General features: G+C 39.0%; 1 protein-coding gene across 2 annotated transcripts in view; it reads right to left on the bottom strand.

Annotated features, from left to right (window-relative positions):
- The window catches only part of KIF4A (kinesin family member 4A), a 128,108-nt gene that overhangs the window by 18,100 nt on the left and 90,351 nt on the right, over positions 1-19,657 (bottom strand). For both annotated transcript variants that reach the window (XM_003360353.4, XM_005657819.3), the window contains exons 16-22: positions 18,940-19,043; positions 17,849-17,993; positions 16,731-16,841; positions 12,591-12,674; positions 12,046-12,159; positions 1,662-1,817; positions 1,441-1,541 (exon numbers count right to left, since the gene is read on the bottom strand). In XM_003360353.4, the coding sequence (XP_003360401.1) occupies positions 1,441-1,541; positions 1,662-1,817; positions 12,046-12,159; positions 12,591-12,674; positions 16,731-16,841; positions 17,849-17,993; positions 18,940-19,043 (815 nt within the window). The remainder of the gene's footprint in view (positions 1-1,440; positions 1,542-1,661; positions 1,818-12,045; positions 12,160-12,590; positions 12,675-16,730; positions 16,842-17,848; positions 17,994-18,939; positions 19,044-19,657) is intronic.

Below are 19,657 nucleotides of genomic sequence, written 5' to 3'. Positions count from 1 at the left end.
CTTAAAAGATAATAATAGTGATTAAGGAGCATTCACCAGAGTTCCCGTCGTGGTGCAGCAGAAATGAATCCAGCTAGGAACCATGAGGTTGTGGGTCCCATCCCTGGCCTTGCTCAGTGGGTTAAGGATCCACTGTTGCCATGAGCTGTGGTGTAGGTTGAAGATGTGCCTCGGATCTTACGTTGCTGTGGCTGTGGTGTAGGCCGGCAGCTGTAGCTCTGGTTAGACCCCTAGCCTGGGAACCTCCATATGACGTGGGTGTGGTCCTAAAAAGACAAAAAAACCCCAAAACCAAACAAACCAAAAAAAAAAAAGCATTCACCAGGGCCTCCCCTTTTTTTGCCACACCTGTAGCATGTGTAAGTTCCTGGGCCAGCGTCTGAACCCAAGCCACAATAGCGACTGGAATTGCTGAGCCACAGAGGAACTCCACTGAGAACTTCTAATATGTCAAGTGCTGTTATGTACTTACATACTAATCTTATTTAATGCTCATGAGAACTTTTCTTGTACATTTTATCTATCTTGGTGATGATCTCCAAAGTTTTCCTCTTCCGAGGGTATTGATCTTCTGGTATCATTTCTTGGGTTTCTTTAAAGTTTCACTTTTAGTCAGTTCTTGTGGTATATCATAAAGAGCATAGGCTTTGGAATTAGATAAACTGGGTTTCAAATTCTGTATATAACTTTTATTTTATTTTTTTCTTTTTAGGGCCCCACCTACGGCATATGGAAGTTAGCCTAGGGTCGAATCGGAGCTATAGCTGCCCACCTATGCCACAGTCACAGTGATGCAGAATCTGAGCCCGGTCTGCAACCTACACCATAGCTCATGGCAATGCCGGATCCTTAACCCACTGAGTGAGGTCAGGGATCAAACCCATATCCTCTTGGATATTAGTTGGGTTTTTTACCACTGAGCCACAATGGAAACTCCAATTTTATTCTTTTAGGGCTGTACCTCTGGCATATGGAAGTTCCTGGGCTGAGAGTCAAATTGGAGCTGCAGCTGCCTGCCTATGCCACAGCCACAGCAACCCCAGATCTGAGTCATATCTCCAAACTGTACCTCAGCTTGTGGCAATGCCGGATCCTTAACCCACTAAGCAAGGCCAGGGATCAAACCCGCATCCTCATGGACACTATGCAGGGTTCTTAACCCTCTGAGCCACAATAGGAACGCCAAGATCTTTGAACTTTAGTTTTGATCTCTAAAGAGAGAAGAATGATACCTCATAAGGTACACCTTATAGGGAGAGACTGAATGAGAAAATATATGTAACATGTCTAGTGAAGCATACAGTTAAAAAAAATCATTACTTTCTTGTTTCTCTGACATCACAAAGCTTTTAAAAATCAAGCTTTTGAATCACTGATTGATAGGTTCTATTTTGATTCAGGGCATAAATTTTTATTACGCCTTAGAGATAGTCCTATTACCTGAGTTCCATTTCAGTCTCTAGGCTTTCAATCTGCTTTGTAATGGAATCTTCTGACTCAGTAACTTGACCACGCAGTTCAGCAAGTGAGAACGTACGCCTCTGTAAAGAATAGTGAAAATGAGGTTGAAGTACTAAAAGGAAAGTAATTCTCTAAAGTAGTGAGGGGATTCTAGGGAGTGCAGTCTGATCACTGGTAACATATTTCCATAGGGCACTTACCCGAAGTTTAGGAGGTGGATTTTCCCCAGATTCCATTTTTTCTTTGAGTTGAGCCAGATCCTGAGCCAGGATCTTTCTGTCTTCGAGAAGGTCATTCAGGTGGCGTTTGGCTTCCTCAGTACTGACCATAACTTCAATTTCATTTCCAAGCCAACTCTAGAAGATAAATCAGTGATGTTGGGTTAGGGATGAGGAATCTCTGGGCCCACAGGCTAGATTCAGCTCCAGATTTAATTTTATTTGGACCAGAGCCCAAGTAACTAGAGGTGAGTTTTCCACTTGTGCCTATCCGAAAAGGTCACAAGAAAGTGGCTTTCTGCAGAAAATCTTTCCCCAGATATCCTAGCATTTCTACGTACTCTGTCTTTACCTTCCTTCCCCATTTTCTCCTTAACCTTTGTCCTTAACAAGTCGTAATGTAAAACAAATATATTTTGATTATCTGTTCTATTTAATAAATAGATAACCATTATTAATCTTTAAAATAGATGAATGGATTTTTTTTTTTTGTCTTTTTGCCATTTCTTGGGCCACTCCCGCAGCATATGGAGGTTCCCAGGCTAGGGGTCCAATTGGAGCTGTAGCCACCGGCCTATGCCAGAGCCACAGCAACGCGGGATCCGAGCTGCGTCTGCAACCTACACCACAGCTCACGGCAATGCCGGATCCTTAACCCACTGAGCAAGGGCAGGGATCGAACCCGCAACCTCATGGTTCCTAGTCGGATTCGTTAACCACTGCGCCACGACGGGAACTCCTGAATGGATTTTTTTCAAAGCAAACAAATTCAACTAAAACCAGTTGTTTAAAAAGTAACAATCTCTGAGAAAACTTTCACTTAATTATGAAGATTTACTATGCTAAAAGTAATCAAAACAAATTTAGAGTGGATATATTATTATCAAATAATACAGAATTCACATCAAAGAATACTATTGAGAAGAACAAAGCTGGAGGTATGCTCCTTGATTTCAAACTATACTACAATGCTACACTAATCAAAACAGTATGATACTGGCACAAAAAAAAGACATATATTTCAATGGAACAGAATAGAGCCCAGAAATGAACCCACACTTACTCGGGCAATTAATCTACAACGAAGGAGGCAAGAATATACCAATGGGGAAAAGACAGCCTTTTCAATAAATGATATTGGGAAAACTAAGCAGCTACATGCATAAGAATCAAAGTGGACTACTCTCACATACTATGCACAAAAATAAATTCAAAATGGATTAAAGATTTAAATGTAAGACCTGAAACCATAAACCTTTTAGAAGAAAACCAGAGGCAGTAAGCTATGTGTCATCAATCTTAGTAATATTTTGGGGATATGTCTCCTCAGGCAAGGAAATAGGAACAAAAACAAACACATGGGACTATATCAAACTAAAAGGTCTTACACGGAGAAGGGAATTACCAACAAAATGAAAAAGGCTACCTACCGAATGGAGAAGATATTTACAAATGATATATCTGATAAGGGGTTAATATCCAAAATATACAAAGAACTCATCAACATTAAAAAAGTGAGCAATCATATTAAAAAATGGGTAGAGGGGAGTTCCCATTGTGATGCAGTGGGTTAAGAATCTGACTTATATCCATGAGGATGCAGGTTTGATCCCTGGCCTCGCTCAGTGGATTAATGATCCGGTGTTGCCATGAACTGTGTTGTAGGTCACAGACGTGGCTCAGATCCCATGTTGCTGTGGCTGTGGCCGGCAGTTGTAGCTCTGATTTGACCCCTAGCCTGGGAACTTTCATATGCTGTGGGTGTGGCCCTAAAAATAATTAATTTTAAAAAATGGGAGTTCCCTTCATGGCTCAGTGGTTAACAAATAGACATGTGATCTGAATAGACATTTTTCCAAAGAAGACATACAGATAGTTGACAGGCACATGAAAAGGTGCTCACCATCACCAGGGAAGTGCGAATCAAACCCACAACATATTAACACACACTTGTTAGAATGGCTGTTATCAAAAAGACAAGAGATAATAAATGCTAGTGAAGATGTGGAGAAAAGGGAACTCTCATGTACTGTTGGTGGGAATGTAAATTAGTGTAGTCATTGTGGAAAACAGTTACAGAGATTCTCGAAAAATTAAAAACAGAACTACCATATGATCCAGCAATTCCACTCCTGGGTATTTATCCAAAGGAAACAAAAACACTAATTAGAAAAGATATACGTGGAGTTCTCATTGTGACTCAGTGGGTTAAGAACTGGACTAGTATCCAAGAAGATGTGGGTTTGATTCCTGGCCAAGTTCAGTGGGTTAAGGATCCAGCTTGAATCTGGTGTTGCTGTGGCTGCGGTGTGGGCTGGCAGCTGCAGCTTCAATTTGATCCTTAGCTTGGGAACTTCATATGCCGTGGGTGCAGCCATAAAAAAAAAAAAAAAAGACGTACATGCCCCTATGTTCATTGCAGTATTATGTTCAATAGCCAGGATATGGAAGCAACCTAAGTGTCCATTAATGGATGAATGGATAAAGAAGATAGGGTACATTTATAAGATGGAATATTACCATTAGAATGAAACTTGCCATTTGCAACAACATAGATAAATCTAAAGGGTATTATGCTTAGTGAAATAAGTCAGAGAAAACCACTGCGTGATTTCACTTATAAGTGAAAAAAAACAAAACAAAACAAAAAAACAAAACAGGAGTTCTCGTTGTGGTGCAGTGGAAATGAATCCAACTAGGAATCATGAGGTTGCAGGTTTGATCCCTGGCCTCGCTCAGTGGGTTAAGGATCCGGCATTGCCGTGAGCTGTGCTGTAGGCCGCAGACAAGGCTTGGGTCTGGCGTTGCTATGGCTGTGGCATAGGCTGGCAGCTGTAGTTATGATTAGACTCCCAGCCTGGGAACCTCCATATGCCATGGGTGCGGCCCTAAAAAAAGCAAAAAAAAAAAAAACAAAAACAAACAAACAAACAAAAAAACCCCCAAAAAACCCAAAAAAAAACCCAAAAAACCAAAACCAAAAAAACCCCCAAAACAAATGAACATAGCAAAACAGAAACAGGCTTATTTAGGAGTTCCCATCATGGCTCAGTGGTTAACGAATCCGACTAGGAACCATGAGGTTGTGGGTTCGATCCCTGACCTTGCTCAGTGAGTTGATGATCCAGCGTTGCCGTGAGCTGTGGTGTGGGTTGCAGACGTGGCTCAGATCCCGCGTTGCTGTGGCTCTGGTGTAGGCTGGCAGCTACAGCTCTGATTCGACCCCTAGCCTGGGAACCTCCATATGCCGCAGAAGTGGCCCAAGAAATGGCAAAAAGACAAAAAAAAAAAAAAAAAAAAAAAAAAAAAAGAAACAGGCTTTTATAGAGAACAAACATGTGATTGTCAGAGAGGAGGGGGTTAGAGGGAGGAAATAAATAGGTGAGGAAGATTAAGAGGTATAAACTTCTAGTTGCAAAATAAATGAGTCAAGGGCATGAACTGTACAGTGTAGGGAGTATAGTCAATAACTATGTAATATCTAACATAGTGACATATTGTAACTAGACTTATCATGATGATCATTATTTTTTTTGACCGGGCCAGGGCCGGGGGTCGAAACTGCATCACAGCAGTGCTTTGCACCACAGCAGTGACAATGCTGGATCTTTAACTCGATGCACTATCAGGGAACTCCTTGGTGATCATTTTTAAATGTATGGAAATATTGAATTACTATGCTGTGTAACAGGAACATAGTGTTGTAGGTCCATTTTACTTCACAAACCAACAAACTAACTAGCAAATTCATAGAAAAAAAGATCAGATTTGTGGTTACCAGAGATGGGTGTGGGGTAAGGAGAATTGGATGAAGGCAGTCAAAAGGGACAAACTTCCAGATATGAAATAAATAAGTACTAGGAATAATGTACAACATGATACATAAAATTAACCCTGCTGTATGCTATATATAAAAGTTGTTAAGAGAGTAAATCTCAGAGTTCTCATCCTAAGGAAAATATTTTTAGTATTTCTTTAATTTCGTATCTATTTGAGATGATGGATGTTCACTAAACGTATTGGGACAACCATTTCATGATGCATCTAAGTCAAATCACTATGCTGTACGCCTTAAACTTACACAATGCTATATATCAATTACATCTCAATAAAACTGGAAGAAAAAAAGATCTTTTCATAATGGCAAGGGAGTCAATTATTCAAGTACTTAATCCTTAATGTTTATGCCCCTAATATAAAAAGCACCAAATTATGTGAAACAAAATCATATATTAGCCAACAAATGAGATAATATGGAATCATAAAAATACTCAATTGATCTGAAATAAGCCAGAAAACAAGGGAATAGGGAATGAAGAACAGATGGACAAATAGAAAACAAATAGAAAAATGATAGATTGAAATCAACCCATATCAATAAATCACATTAAATATAAATGGTCTAAATACCCCCAATTAAAATGCAGATTATCAGATTGGATTAAAAAAACTAGACTCAATTGTACACTGCCTACAAGAAATGCACTTTAAAAATGAATGCACAGGAGTTCCCATCGTGGTGCAGTGGTTAACGAATCCGACTAGGAACCATGAGGTTGCAGGTTCGATCCCTGCTCTTGCTCAGTGGGTTAATGATCCGGCGTTGCCGTGAGCTGTGGTATAGGTCGCAGACGCGGCTCGGATCCCGCGTTGCTGTGGCTCTGGTGTAGGCCGGTGGCTCCAGCTCCAATTTGACCCCTAGCCTGGGAACCTCCATATGCCACAGGAGCGGCCTAAAGAAATAGCAAAAAGACAACAACAACAACAAAAAAAACCTTATAAAAAAATGAATGCACAAAGAGGTTAAAGCTAAAAGAATTTTTAAAACTATACCAGCTAATGTTAAAAGAAAGCTGGAGGGGAGTTCCCAGGTGGTGCATGGGGTTAAGGATCAAGTTTTGTAACTGCTGTGCTGCGGGTTCAGTGCCTGGCCCCAGAACTTCTGCATGCCATGGGTGCGGCCAAAAAGATTTTTAAAAAAGAAGGAAGCAAGATGGAGGGACTATATCATTGTCAGAAATAGTAGATTTCAGAACAAGGAATATTGTTGGGGTAAAAAAAGATCATTTTATGATAATAAAGGGATCAATTAATCTTAAATGTTGGTATTCCTAATAATAGAGCTTCAAAACATATGGCAAAACCAGAACTACAAGGAGAGAAAAGAAATCCATAATTCTAGTTGAAGATTTCAATACCCATCTAAGTAATTAATAGAACAAGTAGGCAGAAAATCAGCAAGAATGCAGTAGGAATGAACAGCACAATCAATCAAACTGACATGATTGACATTTATAGAATACTTTATCCAACAACAGCAGAATATACATTCTTCTTAAGTATACACACTGTGAACATTTGCTAGATTGACCATATTCTAGGCCATAATAAGTCTCAATAAATTCAAAAGGATTCAAGTCATATAAAGTATGTTCTCTCCTTATAGACACAGAAAACAAACTTATGGTAACCAAAGGGGAAAGGGAGGTGGAGGGAGGGATAAATTAGGAGGTTTGGATTAACATATACAAACTACTATACATAAAATAGATAACGAACAAGGACCTACCGTCTAGCACACGGAAATATATTCAATATTTTATAATAACCTATAAGGGGAAAGAATCTGAAAAGAATCATATATATATGTATTATCATATACACACACACACACACACACACACACATATATATATAAAAGATCGCTGTGCTGTTCACCTAAAACTAACACAATATTGTAAATCAAAAGAAATTAAAAAATAAAGCAAGGAAAAATATGTTCTCTAATTGCCTGCAATAGAATTAAGTTAGAAATCATAACAGAAAGATATTTAGAAAAATCTCCTAATATTTGGAAACTAACATCTTTCTTTCTTCCTTCCTTCCTTCTTTCCTTTCTTTCTTTCTTTCTTGTCTTTTTAGGGCCACAATGGTGTAATATGGAGGTTCCCAGGCTAGGGGTCTAGTCGGAGCTGTAGCTGCTGACCTACACCACAGCCACTGCAATAGCAGATCCGAGCTGTGTCTGCAACCTACACCACAGCTCCAGTAATGCTGGATCCTTAACCCACTGAGTGATGCCAGGGATCAAACCTGTGTCCACATGGATGCTAGTCAGATTCATTTCTACTGAGCCAGGATGGGAACTCCCTAACATCCTTTTAAGTAACTGCAAGTCAAAGAAGAAATTGACAGGGAAAATTAGAATATATTTTGAATTGAATGAAAATATAACCATCAAAATTTGTGGGTTATCATTTTTTTTTTTGGCTTTTTGCTATTTCTTGGGCCGCTCTTGCGGCATATGGAGGTTCCCAGGCTAGGGGTCCAATCGGAGCTGTAGCCACTGGCCTACACCAGAGCCACAGCAACGCGGGATCCGAGCCATGTCTGCAACCTACACCACAGCTCACGGCAACGCCGGATCGTTAACCCACTGAGCAAGGGCAGGGACTGAACCTGCAACCTCATGGTTCCTAGTCGGATTCGTTAACCACTGCGCCACGACGGGAACTCCTGTGGGTTATCATTAAAGGAATACTGAAGGGGACTTTTATAGCACTAAATGTTTATATTACAAAAGAAAGTGTTCTCTCATGGCACAGTGGGTTAAGGATCCGGTGTTGTCACTGCAGTGGCTTGGGTCGCTGCTGTGGCACAGGTTAAGTCCCTGGCTGAGGAACTTGGATACATCATGGATTCAGAGGAAAGAAAAGAATTCAAATCAATGACTTCAGGTTCTACCTTAAGGGACAAACAGGATTTCCCATTGTGGCTCAGGAGGTTAAGAACCCAACTAGTATCCATGAAGATGAGGGTTCAATCCCTTGCCTCACTCAGTGGATTAGGATCTGGCATTGCCATGAGCTGTGGTGTAGGCTGGCAGTTACAGCTCCAATTGAACTCCTAGCTGGGGAATTTCCATATGCTGTAGGTGAGGCCCTACAAAGAAAAACAAAGAAAAAAAAAAGAAACAAACAAAAAGCCAATTAAATTCAAAGCAGAAATAAGGAAATAATAAAGATCAGACTGGAAATTGATGAGCTGGGGTTTTGGAGGTTTTTTTTAATTGTGGTAAAATATACGCAACAAAACTTATTATTTTAACCATTTATAGGAATAAGCAGGGTTTTTTTTCCTTTTTATGGCTACACCCATGGCATGTGGAAGTTCCTGGGCTAGCGGTTGAATTGGAGCTGCAGCTGCAGGCCTACACCACAGCAACAGCAACACTGGATCAAAGCCACATCTGCCACCTATGCTGTGGTTTGTGACAATTGCAGATGTGAAACTCACTGAGTGAGGCCAGGGACTGTACCTACATCCTCACAGAGACTACAATGGGTTTTTAACCTGCTGAGCCACAATGGGAACTCCTGGTTCTTTGATAATCCTTAGCCAAACTGATTAAGAAAAAGGAAAGAAGACATAAGATATCAATAACAGGAATGAGATAGAGGACATTACTACAGATTTTACAGATATTAGAAGGATAATAAGGGAATATCATGAATAACTTCATGCCAATAGATTCGACAATTTAGATGAAACACACAAACTACCAAAACTCACTTTAAAAAATATATATAACCTGAACAACTCTATATCGATTTAAAAACATTGAATTTCAGTTAAACTCTCCCACTACCAAAAGCAACAAGTAACAAAAACATCCTTCAGCCCAGATAGCTTGATTTGTAAATTGTACCAAACTTTTTTTTTATGGCCACAGCCACAGTATATAGAAGCTCCTGGGCCAAGGAATGAACCTGAGCCAAAGCTGCAACCTATGCCACAGCTGTGGCAACACCAGATCCTTCCACCCACTGTAATAGGCTGGGGATTGAACCTGAGCCTCTGCAGTGACCCAAACTGCTGCAGCTGGATTCTTAACCCGCTGTACCACAGCAGGAACTCCTGTACTAAACTTTTAAGGAGGAAACAATATTAGTTCTATACAAAATTCTAGATAGTTGAAGAGGGGGCAATATTTTCTAACTTATTCTAAGAGGCTAGCATTACCTTGTACCAAAACCAAAGATATTACAAGGGAACAGACCAATATCCCTCATGAACACAGATGCAAAAATTGTATGCAAAATTTTTATTTTAGCAAAATTTTAATTTTATGTATTAATGAACTCAATACATAAAAAGGATGATATATCACAACAAGTGGAGTTTATTAAAGGAATGCAAGGCTGGTTCCATATTTGAACATCAAAGTCATTAACCAAATCAACAAGCTAGAGACAAAAAGCATTTGATAAAATTTATATTCATTCAGAATAAAAACTTACAGCAAACTAAGAATAGATAAGAACTTCCTCAATCTGATAAAGGAACTCTATGAAAAACGTACAGCTAACATCATAGTTAATAGTAAAGACTGAATACTATTCCCCTGAGATCAGGAAAAGCAGAAGGGTTTCTACTGTCACTACTTCTATTCAACATTATCCTGAATATCCTAGTCAATGCAATAGGGCAAATAAAAGAAATAAGACATATAGATTATAAAGGAAGAAATAAAACTGTATTGACAAGATGGCGTGATTGGCTATGTAGAAATTCCTAAAGAACCTATAAAATACCTATAAAATACTAAACTAATAAAGCAAAAAATCAATTATATTTCTATAGACCAACACTGAACAACCAGATAAACAATTTGGCAGTTTCTTATAAAGTCAAACATACACTTACCATATGACCCAGCAATCTCACTCCTAGGTATTTACTCAAGTAAAAAGACTACCTTTGTTTACATAGAAACCTGCATGTGAATGTTTTTATAGCAGCTTTATTCTTGATCACCAAAAATTAGAAAAACAAAAACAAACCCCGAGATATTCTTTAACAGGTTAACAGATAAATAAATTGTGGAACATCCATGCAATGGAATAATACAAGCAACACAGATAGATCTCAAATGCATTATGTTAAATGAAAGAAGCCATACTGTATGTTTCTAGTTATATGACTGATGCAATGCAAAGTGAAAACAATAATGACAGAATACAGATCAGTGTTTGTGAAAGGCCAGGGGTATGGATGGATATGGGAGAAGTTGACGACAAAGGGTTACAGGGGAATTTGAAGGATAATAGAACTATTCTATATTTTGATTGTGGTGGTGGTTATACACCTATATATGATGTTAAAACTTGCAGAACTGTATACTAAACAGGGTAAATCATACTGTATGTCAGTTATACCATAGTAACACGAATCGAAAAAAAATTAATGTCATTTGCAATACTAAGAGAGTAAAAACAAACAAACCATAAGATCACCTCAAGAGGATTTAGAAGAAACTTTCGAAAGAACCTAACATCCGCTCATGATAAAAACTTTCAGCAAACTAGGAACAGACAAGAACCTCTTCAACATGATAAATACATATACAAAAAACCTACAAATTGAACCTGTGCCACAGCTGTAACCAGAGCCACAGCAGTGAGAACACCAGATCCTTAACACACTGAGCCACAAGGCAACTCCCAGCTAACTCATACTTAACACTGAAAGACTGAATGCTTTCTCTCTAAGATTGGGAACAAAGTAAGGACGTCCTCTTTCACTATTCTATTCAACATTTTACTGGAGGGTCTAGTAAGTACAATAAGTCCAAAAAAATTTGAAGGCATACAGAATGGGTAAGGATAAATAAAATTGTCTCTGTGTGCAGATGACATAATGGTCTATGTAGGAAATCCAGTGACAGAAAGCAGATTAATGGCTGCTGGAGATGGGGGAGGGGAGGTAGGGAATCACAAAAGTGTACAAAGAAGTTTTGATCCTAATGGACATTGACATTATCTTGATTGTGGTAATGATTCAATGGATGCATATCCGTGTCAAAATGTATGAAATTATAAACTTTATTTATTAATTAATTTATTGCTTTTTAGGGCCGCACCTGTGGCATATGGAACTTCCCAGACTAGGGGTTGAACTGGAGCTGCAGCTGCTGGCCTATGCCACAGCCACAGCAACACTGGATCCTTAACCCACTGAGCGAGGCCAGGGATTGAACCTGCATCCTCTTGGATACTAGTCGGGTTTGTAACCCACTGACCCACAATGGGAACTCCAAATTATACACTTTAAATATGAATAATTCATTGTAGGTCAAGTATACTTCAATACAGCTGTTAAAAAATTAACAGAGGCAGGGATAGAAACAGTTGTTACTCCTAGCCTTTAGCTACTGTTCAAAGATATTCATATCTTTAGGAAATAAGGCTTTCAGGTAGAACTTCAGCTTTTGCAGTGTTTACTGCTAAATGAAAATAAAGCTACTTCCCATTTTTTTCCTATCCCCAATGTCCATAAGAGAAATGGCAGTTCAAGCTGTCCATACCTTCACTCGAGCTGCGGTGCCTTCCATTCCACGGCTCTGACTCTCTTTCCGTTTATCTGCAACCTCTCGTTGTTTCTGGAGAGCATCCTTGAGACGTTTGTTGGCAGCTGCTGCCTAAATAAAAATGGCTCATAGTAATGTTAAATGAAGGGTAAAAAGAACATTCTAATTTCCAGCATATTAGTCAAGAAAAATAAAAAATTCTATGAGTTTAAATACATATAGGAACCACCCTTATAAGTCTCCATGTACATAACAATGGTGAACAGCTACTGCTTTAGAGCCTAGAGGAAGTACACATTTCAAGGAAGCACTTGCAAAATGAAAGTGTCTGGAGATGTAACATATCAGTATTATAATGGTTTTTTTGGAAAGAAGCAAGCCCAATTAGAAAAAATTCTTATTTGAATAGTGCTTAGGAATTACTAGTCAAGATTGGTAACCTTGGTTTCTCAGGACACTGGCTCATTTAAGGGATACTATTTTGTTAGCATCTAAGTCTAAAAGTCACAATACACTTGCCCTAGCAGACTGGATTTTCTTACCTCCTCGGTTTTACGTCTGAGCACATTAGACTGTTTCTGGAAGTTTCTTTCAAGTTTGAGCAGTTCATATTGTCTCTTACGGTCCTAAGAAGAAAAAGAGTCAGATTTTTAACTGCTATTCAGCTAGCTAAAATGAAACCTTATAATGTAACAGAAGAGATTTCAAATGGCAACTCATCATAGAAAACAGTATGGAAGTTCCTAAAAAATTTAAAAATAAAAAGTTTATATGATCTAGGAACCTCACTACTGGCTATATACCCAAAGGAAATGAAATCAGTATCTTGAGATATCTGCATTTCCATGTTCATTGTGGCATTATTCACTGTAATCAAGATATGGAAACAAGCTAAGTTGTTGACAAATGAACTGATAAAGCAAGTGTAGTATACATATACAGTCGACCACAGAACAACATAGGGTTAAGGACACCAACCCCCATATAGTCAAAAATCTGTATAAAACTTTACAGTTGGCCCTACATATCTGTGTGTCTGCTTCCACAGATTCAAGCAACTGCAGATCATATAGTACTCTAGTATTTACTGTTGAAAAAAAATGCATATAAGTTGACCTCGCAGTTCAAACACATGTTGTTCAAGGGTCGATTGTATATACAATGGAATATTATTCAGCCACAAACAAGAAGGAAATCCTGACATTTGTAACAACATGGATGAACCTGGAAGTCATTATGGTAAGTGAAATAAACCAAAGACAAATACCATATGATCTCATTTACATGTGGAATCCAAAATGTTGAACTCATATAAACAAGAGCAGAATGGTAGTTTCCAGGGACTGGTGGGTGAGGAGAATGGGGAAAGGCTGGTCAAAGGGTACAAACTTTCAGTTACAAAATGAATAAGTTCTGGGGATCTATGTATAACATAGTAACTATAGTTAATAATACTACATTGTATGCTTGAAATTTGCTAAGAGAGTATTTTTTTTCTTTTTGGGGGGTCTTTTCAGGGCTGCACCTGTGGCACATGGAGGTTCCCAGGCTAGGGGTCAAATCCAAGCCATAGCCACCAGCTTATACCACAGCCACAACACCAGATCTGAGTTGCATCCACGACCTTCGCCATAGCTTGTGGCAACGGCACATCTTTAATGCACCAAGTGAGTCCAGGGATTGAACCGGCATCCTCATGAATACTAGTTGGGTTCTTAACCCACTAAGCCACAATAGGAACTCTGGGAGTAGATCTTAAGTGTTCTCCCCATACTGAAAATAAAGGGTAACTATGTGAAGCGATGGATATGTTTCAATCAGGAAATGCGACATCTCCAACATCTTTATTCTTCTCTTTCAAGATTGTTGTGACTATTCTGGGTCACTTCCATTTCCATATGAATTTTAGGACCAGTGTCAATTTCTACAAATAAGCTAGACAAAATTTAGTTGGAATTGTGTTGAATCTGTAAATCAATCTGGGGGTATTCTTAAGAATATTGTCTTCCCGTCCATAAGCATGGGTCATCTATCCATTTATTTAGAGCTTTAATTCAACGTTTTGTAGTTTTGAGTGTATAAGTCTTATATTTGTTTTGTTAAACTTATTCCTAAGTATTTTGTTCTTATTGATGCTACTATAAATGGAATTCTCTTAATTTCATTTTTAAATTGTTAGTCGATAGTGAATAGAAATACAACTGATGGAGCTCCTGTCGTGGTGCAGTGGAAATGAATCCAACAAGAAACCATGAGGTTGTAGGTTTGATCCCGGGCCTTGCTCAGTGGGTTAAGGATCCGGTGTTGCTGTGAGTTGTGGTGTAGGTCGTAGACATGGCTCAGATCTGGTGTTGCTGTGGCTGTGGTGTAGGCCGGAAGCTGTAGCTTCGATTAGACCCCTAGCATGGGAACCTCCATATGCCTTGGGTGAGGCCCTAAAAAAAAAAAAAGAAAAAAAAGAAAGAAATACAACTGAATTTTGTGTGTTGAACTTATATCCTAAAATCTTGCTGAACTCATGCTCTAATAGTTTTTTAGTTGATTCTCTAGGATTTTCTACATACAAGGTCATGTCATCTCTAACAGAGGTCGTTTTGCTTTTTCCTTTCCAATCTGCATGCTTTTAATATATTTTATTTGAAAAAGTATCTTGTCTAGAATCTCCGGGACAATGGTGAATAGAAGTGGTGAGAGCAGGAAGTTCCTGTCGTGGCACAGTGGGCTAAGGATCCGGCATTGCCATGAGCTGTGGTGTAGGTCACAGATGCGGCTCTTGTCTGGTGGTGTTGTGGCTCTGGCATTGGCCCGCAGCTACAGCTCCAATTTGACCCCTAGCCTGGGAACTTCCATATGCCATGGGTGCAGCCCTAGAAAGACAAAGAGACAAAAAAAAAGAACTGGCAGAGAGCAGATATCCTTGTCTTTTCCTATCTGATGAGAATTAAGCTGCTCATTTTATCGGGATTTCTTTGTATGTGATAAGCCATTTTATCTTGCTGCTTTTTTGTCTCTGTCATTCAACATTTAGACATGATGTGTCTTGGGTGTCTCTTCACATTTATCCTACTTCTAGTTGATTGAGCTTCTCAGATGTGTAGACTAATATTTTTCATCAAATTTTAAAAGTTTCCAGTCATTAGAGCTTTGAACATTTTCACCACTGTTTCATTTATTGTTCTTTTGGAGCTACCAGTCTCCTATTCATTGCTCACTACCAAAATTTCCATTGTTTTTGATAGCACCTGTTGGTTTTAACTCCCCCAAACTCTGTCTCCAAATAAATTCAGTCCCCTTAGGGAGAGTTGCATTCCTATGGCATGCCTCTCCATACCCCCTGGGCAGAACACTCTGCACCACTGCTCAGGACCTGGGGGTGGGGACATCAGCCCACTTCACTGAGCAACATCTCTGTTCTATGAGTAGGATACTGGGCAGGGGCAGCATGTCCTATTTTTCTTAGCTTTCCTCTCCTGACATGGAACCTACATGCTATGATTAGATGGGTTAGGGCAATCAGGCCCCAGTATTCCTGGCCTTCTGCGGCAGGGGTAGGGCTTCCACCCCATGCATGGGGGGCTAGGTGGAAGAAGGGATTCCCAGACCTCTTGGCTGCTCTTGCCTGAAACCAAGCTTTAGCAACACGGAGATGTGAGGGATGAAGGGAGGGAATTGTCACAGCTCAAATGCCACAGTTCTTACTGAGATTTAAGAGATTCCCTTGAATAATTATTTATTTGCTGTATGCCCTCAGGACAATTTCCAGAGACTTTTAATGGTTGTTTGTATAAATTTCACCAGTCGTGCTTCTTTTGCTTGGAAGACTCTTCAAAGCTTCTCACACCACCAATCCTCAAGTACTTCTCTCATTTCTTGATGCAATACATCACATTCTGGTCAATTCTAAACATTACCCCAAATCAATGTCCTTTCCAAGAACCCTGTTACTATCCTAATTCAGGCCCTCACTATCCTTCTGGAGGATACAATATCTTCTTCATTTGTGTTCTGGCCTCCAGTTTCCCAATACTTTAGTATGTTCTACACATGACTCTCTGATGTATCTTTGTTAAGTAGTGCTTTGCTGATATCACCTCATTTCTCAAAAACCTTAAAAATCTTTACAATGCTAACAAAATAAAGTTCAAATTTCTTAGATCTTTAACAATCCAGCTTCAACTTGTCTTTCCAATGGAATCTTCTCCTACTATCCTTCATCCCACCTGGATCATTCACCATTCCTTGAATATTCCTACAAAGTTATCATCTCTGTTCCTGCTCTTCCATTTACCTGGAATGCCTGTACTAATCTCTATCAAAATCCTTCCTATTGTTCAAGGCCTGGTCATCATTTCTGTTCAACTGGAGGTGTGCTTCCCTTTCTTTATTACATTGGTATTTGTAAAGCACAAATCTATTTCTTGTATTGAAGAAAACCATGCTTATGTTTCACTTTCCCCTTTAGACAAGACATTCTTCAAGGACAGAACTCATAAACTACTCATTTTTCTATTGTCCATGGTATCTAGTGGATAGCACCTTGCACATGGTAGACAAATTTAATAAATACTTTTTAAATTCATGAATGTGTCACATATTTAGATACTAGTTGTTTAAAGGGAAGCTTTAATGTTAGCTCAGAGAAGGTTCATTAGGTAAGAGTTTGAGAAGTTGTAGTTGCTTACTCGTTCTTTTAGCTGGATTACTTCTTTGTCTTTTTGTTGCTTCCATTGTCTAAACCTCTCAGCATCCTCTTTCATCTGACGCATTAACTGTACCCGCTGATTTTTCATCACCTGTAAAAATGAAAACCAGTATATTACTCACCTGAACTTATTCTAGGCTGATGTGCATATGGATAGACTAACCATTGAGAAGAGAGAAAATCCAGAGCTGAGCTGAGAAAGCTGCTGACAGATTTTCTGATTACCTTGTAATACCCCTTGCAATGCTTGTGCAGGGTTTCCAAGTATAGACTATACACATGAACACCCTGAAGAAATAATAGAAAAAAATGTACCTACAAGCTAAATCCAGCCCTAAATTCATTGTATTGAAATGAAATTTCAAGGAAATATCTATGAAGCGTCAAGGACAAATCCACTTAGCAACCACTGTTTTTGAATGGTTTCAGTATAGTGATCTATAACTACCACATTGTAGATATCAGAAGTTGAACATACAATGACTGAAAATTTTCTCTACACGTCTGCCATTTTGCAAACACTTCATAAAATTACTCTACATGATCATAGAAAGTGGTCAGAGGGAGTTCCCGTCGTGGTGCAGTGGTTAACGAATCCGACTAGGAACCATGAGGTTGCGGGTTCGGTCCCTGCCCTTGCTCAGTGGGTTAACCATCCGGCGTTGCCGTGAGCTGTGGTGTTGCAGACGTGGCTCGGATCCCACGTTGCTGTGGCTCTGGCGTAGGCCAGCATCTACAGCTCCGATTCGACCCCTAGCCTGGGAACCTCCATATGCTGCGGTGTGGCCCAAAGAAATAGCAAAAAAAAAAAAAAAAAAAAAAGGTCAGAATATCACCACTAAATATTAAGGAATCTGCCCTTTGGTTTCAAAGAATCTGACATTAAACTCTAAATGTCAAAGCAGGGTTTTGTTATTCAGATTCTAGATGACTACTAGCATGATGCCCTACAAAAAGAACATTTGTAGAGATTTAAACACTCGAAATGAGGGGCCCTGCTACTTTCTCGCCTGAAAACACTTCTGTGGTGTAGTTCTAAATACAACACCTATGTTGATAAGTTTCTATAGGGTAAATGCAAGGATAAGAGTTTATTACCCGTATCTCTTGGTTCAGTTTGGAGACAGTATGCTCTGTGGATTCTTTCAGTTTCAGAAGTTTGGACTGTTCATTCAGTTTCTTCTTTAGATCAGCTATTTGGCCCTCTAGCTCCTGGAGACGTTTCCGGCGGCGCTCACTCAACCTAAACATAAATGTTGTAGGAATGAGGACTAGCAGCAGCAACGTCTGATTTCAAAAGACGTAATATTAGACTCCCAGATTCACAACCTTGATATATATAAAACAGGTGACTAGTTCCATAGCCACCTTTAAATAATGAATACCACCCCAACAACCAAACCTATCTCAAAAATGGGAGTTTAATACAAAGAGTAAAAGAAATTTTTTGAGTATGTAACAATGCAGTTGCCTCAATACACCACTACTCCACCACTTTGTGTTAAAATGACAGTTCTTTGAAGGCATTTCACTTCATGTTAGCTATAAGGAATAATTCTGATGATTACTACATAATTCTGAGATAGAAAGTAAACATTCAGCATAACTTTTAAGAACGTGAACTTTAGATAACTCTAGAGAGAGATAATAGAATCACCGAGTAAAAAGAAGGTAGAATAGCTAATAAGGCAAAGGTCTAAGGGAGGGTAGGATTTCTGACTATTTGTCTTGGTTTTATTCTTAACTGACTAAGGGATGGCTAGACTGATTTTTCATTTGTTAGCCTGGACATTAATTCTACTCATAAGCTCATTTACTATCAGGCAGGGACAAAGAAACTGTTGCTGTCTGTTGCTGTCTTTTAAGATCCAGCTCAAATGCTAACTTCTTATAAAGCCTTTCTTGATCATACCAGCCTGAACTGATTATCTCCTACCTCTGAACTCTTAAAGCAATTACTGCCTAAGAAATTTATTTGGCTTCTGATCATATGCTGTGTTATGGCATTCTTTTACTGTCAACATGAGATGTTATTTAAAATCTCAATTCCCGAACTTTTATTTTAGGTTTCCTTTCCACAACTAGCTCTAAATCCCATAGGGGCAGGAAATGGCTCTTTTACTTCTCTATTTCTTCTACAGCTCTTTACACAGTTAGGGACTTGAAATAATATTTGACTTTTTTCTTACTTGGCTTGGTTGACATCCTTCTTTGTTGTTTGAAGTTCAAGAACCAGTTCCTCCTTTTCCTTTTGCAGATTGATGACTTCCAATTCTAGATTTTTTATGTTATCCTAGAAATATTATAGGTCGAGAGAAGAAAGCATTACAGATAAAGGAAGAAAATCACTTTAACATTTCATGTCTTAAGGAAGGAACGATGCAGTCGATTTTGCTGCTTCAATTGTATACTAAAAACATTTGTACTTGATTTGATGGAGATTTAAGTTAAATAATGGGAAAAGTATTAAGTTGGAATCCAAAGGCCTGGGTTTGAACCTTGAGTCCAACATGTACTATCTAAATATCTTAAAGTAATTTTATCTCTTTTAGCCTTAGTTTCTGTGCAGAAAAGAGTTAACGGAGCAGGCCTGAGACTGATATCCTAAAAATGACGAGCTTACAGGAGTTGCTGCTGTGGTGCAGTGGGTTAAGGATCTGGTGTTGCCACAGCTGTAGTGTAGGTCACGGCTGCAGCTTGTGTTTGATCCCTGGCCCGGGAATTTCCATATGCCGCAGGTGTGGCCGAAAAAGAAAAACGGGAAAAAAATGACCAGCTTATGATTTGGCGAATGGCTCCTATCTGGGAACTTGGATTTTGGTAGGATTCCCACCATTTCCTAACTGCTAAGACTGGCTCATTATGCCTAAACTATGCAAACAATATAATTTATCCTGACCAAGTGCT

The sequence above is a fragment of the Sus scrofa genome, chromosome X, assembly GCF_000003025.6.
Source record: "Sus scrofa isolate TJ Tabasco breed Duroc chromosome X, Sscrofa11.1, whole genome shotgun sequence".
Taxonomy (NCBI): Eukaryota; Metazoa; Chordata; class Mammalia; order Artiodactyla; family Suidae; genus Sus; species Sus scrofa.
Note: the sequence above shows the minus strand (reverse complement) of the source record. Positions and strands in the feature narration are given on the sequence as shown.